A 10077-nucleotide genomic window follows, 5' to 3' on the forward strand; every position below is an offset into this window, starting at 1 on the left:
CCCTTTCCATAAAGGTGATGACTCAGACCTAACTATCATCCAATATCAAACTATCCTGCCTTTCCAAAATATTAGAATCCTTGGTAAATTCTCAACCAGGACACTGTACTATCTCAGTTTTATCCCAGTCAATGATATTGTTTGTGTCAGTGATTAGAGAAAACATTACACTGCCCGGTTTATTGATCTATCCAAACCTTTTATATATATATATATATATATATATATATATATATATATGTGTTTTAGGGCATTTCTGCTTTATTGGGATAGAGACAGTAGAGATAGACAGGAAGGACGGTTGAGAGAGATGACATGCAGGATATGTCGACGGCGTGTGTGTGTGTGTGTGTAGTGTGTAGTGTGTAGTTGCTGACAATGTTCAATTCTCAATGTCTAGAGGTCACAAAGGGAGTGCCACAAGGCTCTATTTTGGGTCCGTTATTGAGTTGTTGCCAAATAGAGAAAGTATACACTTACAAGTATCTTGGCATCTGGATTAATGTCAACCTTTCATTTAAAACACATATAGTTAAATTAAGAAGAAATACTTTTTTGAGAGTTAAACTAGGTTTCCTCTATAGGAATAGGTCATGTGTGTCACTTGATAGTAGAAAGACTTGGGGGACATATTTATATGAATGTGACCTGCTCTACATTAAAGAATTAGATTCAGTCCATTATGCAGCACTTCATTTTATTAAAGGTGATATGTTTCATTCTCATCAATGTTTTTTTAATATCAGGTGGTGTGGAGGCCCTCCCTAACTTCTGGAAGGACCCAACACTGGTTTCTATATGGATATAAAGCTATAATCCATAAACACCCATGCTATCTTACTTTACTTATCACCTGGTGATTCAATACTTATCAGAAGTGGTCTCAAGGTTGGTTAGTCCTTGAGGTCCAACGTGTTCTTCTCTGAGCTGAGTAAAACTGCCTTGCCTGTGGCCAAGAAATGAGTTGCTGGTTACTCTATGCCTTAGTTTCACTGGGCCATTTCAGAAACTTGGTTGTCGATTTCTTGGTGGAGGATTATTGTTGATATGAATGATTGTAAAAACAATATGTAAATGTGTTGTCAATGAAATGTTTTGTGATGTGTTGAGATCATACATCAATATTTTTGGTAATCAGGGCAAACCTGAAGAAGACACTGGTGAATGGTTTTGACCACACACGATATTGGATTGTGGTGTACTGTTCACAGATGATTTTGTTACAGTGTACAAAGTAACATGCAACCTAGCATAAAACTAGTTAAACTTCGCTCTCCGGCTGATGATGTCACCTATGTGGTCTAGTTGAAGGGGTCAACGATCATTATTTCAGAAAACAGGCAGGGGGGGGGTAGAGGATTGATTATGACAGAACAATCTGTCGTGTCACCATGATTGCTCCAAAGTTCAGTGTCGACAAACACCAAGAGACAGAGAGACACACTGACAGAGACCGACAGGAGAGACAGGAAGGGTCAGAAAGAGTCGGATAGAGTAGAGACATAAATACACTGAGGACAGGACTGGAAGGGAAGGAAGTGTAAGACAACATATTAAGGATATACTACAGAGGCATTACAACACTGACACACACATCTGGCTTCTGAGTTGTGTGTGAGAGATGGACATCCTTGAAACATACGACTATGACCGCAGACAGCGCAGGAACACGGTACGTCTGCAACTCTCTTTTTTCACACACACACACACACACACACACACACACACACACACACACACACACACTCTCTCTCTCATAAAACTACGCAGCCACTACAACAGCCACTACAACACAACACACTATATACTGTAGCCACAAATATGTGTGTACTACAAATATATAAGTCTGTTGCTACCATCATGCTGTGTATTCATTCATCCATCCATTCATTGGAGTAAATTAGCTCAATTTCAACCAAAATGGGGAATGGGACAATGTGCTGTGAAAGAGATTGTCCTAATTACAGCCAATATTCCCCCTGTGACTAGAGAACATCTTATTATTAGATCCTAATTTCTTCCAAAGTTTTACAAGTGACATGCCCCCTCCAGTGGACATTTTAAATTGGGTCAGTTTGAAATCGAGTAGGGGACTGTGATTCAGTCTCTGTCCATTCATCACACGTTTTATCCCACTGGGCCAGTGTTGATGACATTTGGGGGAATCATGCATCTTGCAGCATTTATCAAATTAAATAATTTTGACAATTGAGTGAAGTAATGGGACTGTGAAGCATGTTTTCTTCTTTTGGCTCTACACTCCAAATAGATTTTAAATCAAACAATTATAAAGGTTAAAGTAGAGATTCTAAGCTTATATTTGATGGTATTTGTGTCCATAATTGGTTTCACCATTCAGAAACAATTGTATTTTTCTGGTAAGTCAGATGTGATGGAACATGGACCATGTTCGCATGGACAAATAGACTGAAGCTCAGCTTCTACCCCAGGGCCATTCAGGCCCTGAACACAGCAAAGACCTAGGTTCTAGGCCCTGGACAATCTAGACAAATTGATGGCAGCTACTAGATTGTAATCAAGTGCAATACTGAAACACAACTGTGAACATTTCAAACCTGCAAACTGCGACACTTTAAATGAATGTGCAATAACACTATGTGCAATATGACAACCCTCGGGTACATAAGGTTCAGAGATAGGAAATGTTAGAATAGGTATAGCATAGCATAGAGTACAGCACAGTGTTTTATTTGTATAGTATAGTATAGTGGATAGTGTACATAGCCTTTATTTATGTAAACCTGCTCTTTTCCCTTCTTGTTTTTAGTTTTTTTCCTAGCACCAGGGGAGCCCCCCCTCCCAAATTTCGTTGTATGGTACCTGTACTATATCAATGACAATAAAGACCATTCATTCATTCATTCATTACCAGAAAAAGGCAATTGTCCCATGACTTTTGCCTACCCTAAAATAGGGGGACTATGCATAAAAAGTGTTGGAGTTTCTTAATGGTGAAACCAATTATGTACACATATACCATAAATGTGTGCAGTCATAAGAAAGCTGACAATGTCTAGTATTAGGCTTTTGCCTTTGGAGTTTGCTATTGGTGTCTGTCAAGGAAGCAAGTAGCTAAGAAGCCTGCAGAGGACTGAAGAATGGACAGATAAGACCAGATAACGTACCAGAGTGATTCCAAGAGGAAAGATTTACAGCATACCACCTCATCTGTGAAACGTGGTGGAGGGAGTGCTATGGTTTAAGGATGTATAGCTACCATTAGAACAGGATAACTTGTCTTAATTGATTCTTGCCTGCTTATGTTCAAGCAAATGCCTCCAAATTCATTGGATGGCACTTAATCATACAATAAGACTATGAACGTCAAACATACTGCCTTAGCAAGGGCACAAAAAGTGGAAGTTCTTGATCATCAGATTTAAATCCAACTTCCAACATTCATTTCATTTCCTGATGATAGGATCTTATGCAAAAAATATCCTTATCCTCAAAACAAGCAACAACTGAAGATGGCTGCAGTACAGGCCTGGCAGAGCATCACCAGAGAACACATCCAGGGTCTGGTGGGGTCAATGGGTCACAGACTTCAGGCAGTAATTGCATGCAAAGTATTGTTAACTAAATACAGTATTTAGTGTGAGTACTTCATTTGGGCATTATATGATTTTTTCCACTTTTGGAGTCATGAAATAGAAGGAATATGTTTAAACAATGTTTTAATTTCTATAGGGGGAAGCCAATCTGAGAAAACCCCATTGAATTAAAGCTGAGAATCTCTACTTTAACTCCACAGTAATTGTTTGATTTCAAATCCAAACTGTTGGAGCATAGATCTAAAAGAAGACAAAATGCTTCCTCTTTCCAATACTCCAGAGCTCGTCAGAAGATATCACTTTTTTTACGATTGCAATTTAATACTTTTGCCAATTTCAATCTAATCAAGGGATAGAATACACCAAAACTAATTATAAAATGTTCATCCCCAACAATTTGACAATAGGCTATGATCAAATCCATTCTATTAGAATTTTACAAGCTTAGAACGACTACATGTAAGGCTTTTCATGTAATTTTTGTCCTTACAAATGATTTTATTAGTGATAAACGATTCCAATGTTCCATTATTTTATTATCTGAGATGATAGATGTTCATGAACCATTCAGCTAGACAGAGGAGCATGTTCTGGTTTCTGATCATTCAGATGGCTGTTTGTACAGAACCTCCCACATTACTTTTTCCACTGTTTGAAATCAAAGCCAATTTACATTTCGCTCTATGTGTAGAGGCCTGCAAGGGAATTTTCCTGGCGACATAGTGTACAGGTTTTTACTTTTGCCTGCTTGCGGCTCTGTCAGTATTGATTGATTGACTGACTGATTGATTGAGAATGTTTATTATGTGAAGCGCATTGAGTTGCATCTTGTAAGAAATGCGCTATACAAATAAATTTTGATTTTGATTTGATTTGATTTACATGCAAATATCAAGACTAGCTGATCCCCAGCATTAGTTGCACAGATTTCTTCCTAATTAAGTTTAATTTTGCATTCAGGTGATGATAATCACCCATTGTTCTCATTACCATGACCTGCCTCCTTTGGTTGCAATCCACCCAAAATAATGGGTGTGTTTTTATGTATTTATTGACCAACAGTGTTGCCATCATGTCATACAGTAATTAATGTCACCTCCCCTTTTCCTCTTTCGACTCTTTCTCTTTCTCAGTCCTGTGTTCTTTTTCTCTCTCTTCTGCCATTCTTCCTGACCACTGCTGCTTACTTCTACCTGTGGATCCCAGACTCCTCCCCTTCCCTCCTTGCTGCAGGTGTAAAGGCCGCACCTGTGCTCTCATTGGCTCTCCTGGTGCTAAGCTACAATGGGGGTTGGAGTCTCGTAGGCGTGGCGGGCGGTCTAGTGTTCTCGGCTGGTGGCGACTGTTGCCTCATATGGCCGGAGATGTTTATTCATGGTAACTGAAGCTGTCCAGATGTCATGCCTTTGCCCTGTTATTTGCCAGCTACAGCCACTCCTTTAGATCTGAGATTATTTGATATTAGAAATATCCTAAAAGCTCCATCTTGCCTTTGGATTGGTTGGAAAGTTCCACTATAGTTACACCAATTCAATCCAGTTATCAGTTATACAGGCACACACATTATTTTACCAGGATAGTCTGTATTGGAGTTTTAGGGACAACATCTTCTGCGCATCAGAGCATCTTGAACCAAAACTAGCTTTGGAACATCTTTGTCAGTACTATTTCAGGAAACACTGCAGTATAGCAATAGCCTGGACCAACTGCTAAAGAGACACGTAACCCGCTAAAAACTCAGCGGCATAATAAGTGTCAGTGTACATTATTAATAAACTATGGATGGATTTAGACAGACTTGTAAATGACAATTCTGACCAATTGGTTTTTGCAAGATGCTGCTCTGTTGCAACAACAGTGGTACAATCGCAGGCCCAAGCGAATTGAGTGATGTCATTCCTTTTGGCTTAAGGTGTCCTGTTAGATTACCATTCAAAAACAATTTCTTCTCACTTACTGAATATAGATGACACAGAAACCACATGCCTCCTGGAGTGGATTATTCCCTTAACGCAGGTATCGCATCTCTGATTAGGGTCCATAGTACTGTGGTTAGTGCTGCATTACCAATTCTGACATCATTTGTAGTTCAGTCCAAAGTTATTCAGCTGTCCTCAGAAAGTGGTTTCATACTGAGAAGACGCCTGTCAAATTGTAAACCGTAGATGTGGTTTGGACAACCTTATGGAGTTGAACCTAATGTTGGCAGACATGCACTCATCTGTATCTCTCCCCTTCTTCTCCTCCTCCTCAGGTATGGCCTGCTTCGCCTTGGCCCACCTACTGTACTCTCTCACTTTCCTCTCCACTCGATACTCCTCCACATCCTCCTCTTCCTTGTCCTACATCGCCTACCTGATCTTGTTGTTGCTGGGGGGCGGACTGTACACCTTCCTCTTCCCTTTCCTTCAGAAGACGCCAGAGGCGGCCGTCCTAACTCCAGGCGTGGGCGTGTACGTAGCTCTCATCATCCTGATGGCGATACTGGCGATTCGCACTAGACGCCCACTCACCTTGCTTGGTAGCTTGGTCTTCATGGTCTCTGACTTAACGCTTGCTCTACAGACCTTTGAGGTGACGGAACCACTGGAGCAGGGCAGGGCCGTTGTCATGACGACATATTACCTAGCGCAGCTGCTTATCGCTGTGGGCGACGTCAAGGCAAAGGAGAGCGAGGACAAGTGGAAGAGGTCCTAAAGGTCATCCCTGTGGCTCAGTCAGCAGCCTGGGCCACAGCTCATAGGTGCCAATGGGAAAGAACTGGAGAAGTGAAAGCAACGTCCCCAAAGGATTTAGTCCATTTTTCTTTGTCCAACCATTTCCTTTTGCTATTTGTGCAGCAGCAGATGAAGAAAAGAGTAACCAGAAGAGGACACCAGACTATGGGATACCCCACTAGCTAGTCAGCGGCCAATAACTAAAAGCTGTACTGTATATGGGACTAAAAGGGGGAATGAGGTGAATTATAAAGATTTCCCCAACAAGCCCTAGGAAATAAAAACTATTTCAGTATCAGACAGGACATTATAAGTAGTACCATTTCTGCACACTAAATTGGGCTATTTTTACACAAATAGACCCATACTTTTAGAGGGATCTCAATCTTGACTATCGAGCTATGTTAAATTATGATAGAGCTAGGCTTGTAAGTCCTCAACAGTTATTTTTTAGCAGACATGTCAGGACTCAATACAGGCTGTGTACACAAACCATGTTAAAGCTTCCACATTTTCAGGAGTCTGTATTCACTGTATGTCAGTTAAACTGCCCCCTGGTGTCATCAGGACATTTGGTTTAACTTAAACCAACTCAGTAATTTCTGCATGCAGGCTCACCAACAAAACAATAGGAACAATGCATTTTAACACGTAAATAGCATGCTATACATCATTTGTTAACAAAATAGCAACAATGACAAACTATAATAAGTCCTTATTGCTTTGGTTATGATCAGGTACTACACTTGTACTACTCTAATAAAAGGTATTTATTCATGTTAACCAAAAAGTGTATTTCATTTGTTTTGTATGACAAAAGAAATCACTGAAAGCTGCTTTAAAAATAAGTTGATGTGTTTTCTATATGTGAGATGAATTATATGATTAAGGCAAAATTAGCATGTATGTATTAATGTATTAATTCATAATAAATATGGGGAAAGAAACTGTACATTTCATAACCAATCCTACAGAATGTTTCACACCATAAAATAATTCAGCAAAAGTGAATCCAATATGTTTATAGAGACTTCTGCTTAGACACCTTACAATAATACATTTACAAATGATGAATACTTTGACAGGAAATGATGTAAACTAAACACCAAGAAGCCATGTATTGTATGGGAAAGAAAACAATCTTCATGGGAGAGTACACAACAATAAAAACATTGAAAAATACAGTATATCATCAAAGTATGCTGAAGGTTGTCCGCTGCATTCTGACATTTTAGTTCAATGGCTAGAAACATTTCTCTGAAGCAAAGCATCTGAGGTTGAATCATCCAGCATCCAAAACCAAGGCTTCTTTAATCTGAATCATAAAAGCACTCCCGCTCTCTGAAAGGCGCTACATCCTCAGCCCACGTCCTCCAGTAACGGGGGTCTTGATGGTGAGACCGTTATCTGAGATCCAATGTCCTGGCCAATGACAGCGTGAGGGGAGAGGTGGAGGACCAGTAGGATTTCAGCGATCCATTCCGTTGTCGTCAGGTTGTCGGCCGCTGAAACAAGCGGACCGCAAACGCTTGCAGAAGTCCAACTCTTCCTGCAGTGAGGGAAAAAGTGAGGGCAAAAAGGTGAGATAGATGGAAGACCGTTCATGTTGCTGCAAGCCCTAAGTGACACATTTAAATATAACTCATTTGTAGACATAAGGCCCGCTGAAATTCTTGACTTCCGCGAGCAACAAGAGGTGATATAGCACCTTCTCAAACCATGTGTTAGATGACCAGGGTCTGACCATAATAAACCATGTGTTAGATGACCAGGTACCATAATAAACCATGTGTTAGATGACCAGGGGGCCGTTCCACTATAGGTGGCTTAGTATATCTGCGATTGAAATAAATGCGGCGATCAGGCAACTCGGGATTGGAATTCAAGCCTCAGGTGATTCCTCGAACGAGGATCAGGCTTGTGTGATGAGTGTTCACAGAAGACAGGCTTACAAATCTTCGATATGGGCGCGTGCACGCAGACATAAAGAGCCCCGAAGAGTCGATCTGTCGAAATGAAGATACTCCACTCTGCAGGGGTCCTACATTTGCGCAGCATTCCGAATTAAAATAGTGCAATACTGCCGCAATTAACAAGGCGAGGGAAATGGTTTGGCAAGAAATTGCTGACCGATTAAATGCGTAGGTCATACTAGCCCCAGTTATTGTTATATGTTCATATTTTAATAAATGAATATTTACTACTGTGGTGATATCAGCAGCAGGCTACAAACAGTCACAATGGCCTACATTTGTTACATTTTAGGCATTTAGCAGACGCCTTATTCCAAAGCGACTTACAATCAATACATTTGAATACTAAGCATGTGAATCAGCAGTCCACTATTCGTTGCAGGAAGAGTACTCTAGCTCGGGCCCGGGGCCACTGATAGAAGGAAAAACCTTCTCCCTATTATCGCCTTCTACTAAAACTTTTTTTTTTTTTTTTTTTATATTACTGGAGAAACTGAGAAACAGTACAAGGGGGGCAATAGAAGTTCTTAGGGACACAGTAGAGGGGAAAGCGGGTGTCTTTAGGAGACGTAGTGGTGAGGGTCAGAAGATGTCTCAGGAGGAGCAGTTAAGATGTAACCTGAAGAGATGGGTCTTCAGTCTACGACGGAAGATGGGTAGTGACTCTGCCGTTCTGACAGCCGTGGGGAGCTCATTCCACCAGCGGGGAGCCAGTGTTGTGAAGAGACGTGATCGGGCAGCCCGACTGCTGTGTAGAGGAGGTGGGGCCAGTCGGCCAGCCGAGGTGGAGGAACGGAGTGAGCGGGCAGGGGTTTGGGGGGTTACCATTTCCTTCAGGTAGGCAGGGGCTGTCCCTTTAGCTGCCTGGTATGCAAGCACCAGGGTCTTGAATCTGATGCGAGCTGCTATCGGGAGCCAGTGCAGGGTGCGAAGGAGAGGGGTGACATGCGAGTATTTGGGGAGGTTGAATACCAGCCGGGCAGCAGCATTCTGGATGAGCTGCAGAGGTCTAATGGCTGAAGCGGGGAGCCCAGCCAGGAGTACATTGCAGTAATCCAGGCGGGAGATGACCAGTGCCTGGGTCAAGAGTTTGAGGCCTAGTGGTACCGACCGCTGCTATAGGATTTATTCGTAATTTTTAGACGGTGGTTCGAATCCCTCTTCGGACACACTTTTTACTGCATTTCGTTGTCTGAATCTAATCTAAAATCTCATCTAAAAAAGTATGTAGGCTATAAAATTATGGTGCTAATTGTAAATGCTAATTTACAAGAACTGACACGATTACAATGGTGTTTGAAGCCTTTGCATGAAATCTTCGGTTAAATGTAAAAAATAAATAAATAAATCACTTAGTCAAGTCTCGAACTCGCAACCTTTGGAAGTCTAGCTGGCTGCCTTAACCACTGCGCCAGCCAGACCGCTGTGATGACTGTCTGTCATGTGTTAGATGACCAGGGTCTGACCATAATAAACCATGTGTTAGATGACCAGGGTCTGATCATAATAAACCATGTGTTAGATGACCAGGTACACAAGGGGGCGGAGGAGGGTTCAGGTCACAACACAGAGTTAGAGGAGGGCTCAGGTGAACACAGAGTTAGAGGAGGACTCAGGTCACAACACAGAGTTAGAGGAGGTCACAACACATTTCAGGTTCAAAGATGGACGCCAGAGAGACAGAGAGGAGTATGGGTGTGGTACCTGACACTCGTCTCTCCCCTGCAGCTCTTTGGCTCTCTGTCTGAGCAGCTCCTCCAGCCCCAGGGCAGGACTCTGGCAGTGGGCCAGGCCCCGGGGGCTCTCCTCCAC

General features: G+C 41.8%; 2 protein-coding genes across 2 annotated transcripts in view; one reads left to right on the forward strand and one right to left on the reverse strand.

Moving 5' to 3' along the window:
• Positions 1-1459: 1459 nt before the first annotated feature.
• Positions 1460-7171, forward strand: tmem86b (transmembrane protein 86B). Its single transcript, XM_080524400.1, has 3 exons — positions 1460-1672; positions 4709-4952; positions 5830-7171. The coding sequence occupies exons 1-3, from the start codon at positions 1622-1624 to the stop codon at positions 6270-6272; spliced, it is 738 nt and encodes a 245-aa protein (XP_080380526.1). The 5' UTR covers positions 1460-1621; the 3' UTR covers positions 6273-7171.
• A 128-nt stretch (positions 7172-7299) lies between these two features.
• hspbp1 (HSPA (heat shock 70kDa) binding protein, cytoplasmic cochaperone 1) overlaps positions 7300-10077 on the reverse strand; it is a 14116-nt gene continuing 11338 nt past the window's right edge. Inside the window, exons 7-8 of the mRNA XM_080524399.1 lie at positions 9970-10077; positions 7300-7841 (exon numbers count right to left, since the gene is read on the reverse strand). The exon at positions 9970-10077 is cut by the window's right edge and continues 4 nt beyond it. Coding sequence (XP_080380525.1) covers positions 7761-7841; positions 9970-10077 — 189 coding nt within the window. The 3' untranslated portion in view covers positions 7300-7760. The remainder of the gene's footprint in view (positions 7842-9969) is intronic.

This window comes from Nansenia antarctica, assembly GCF_963989245.1.
Source record: "Nansenia antarctica genome assembly, chromosome: 2".
In the NCBI taxonomy this organism is placed as follows: Eukaryota; Metazoa; Chordata; class Actinopteri; order Argentiniformes; family Microstomatidae; genus Nansenia; species Nansenia antarctica.

Bases quoted from the DNA above. Each gene is read 5' to 3' on its own strand.
- tmem86b (XM_080524400.1), top strand. From the start codon at position 1,622: ATGGACATCCTTGAAACATACGACTATGACCGCAGACAGCGCAGGAAC. The intron at 1,673-4,708 runs GTACGTCTGCAA...TCTCTTTCTCAG, and splicing joins GCAGACAGCGCAGGAACACG to TCCTGTGTTCTTTTTCTCTC. The intron at 4,953-5,829 runs GTAACTGAAGCT...CCTCCTCCTCAG, and splicing joins GCCGGAGATGTTTATTCATG to GTATGGCCTGCTTCGCCTTG.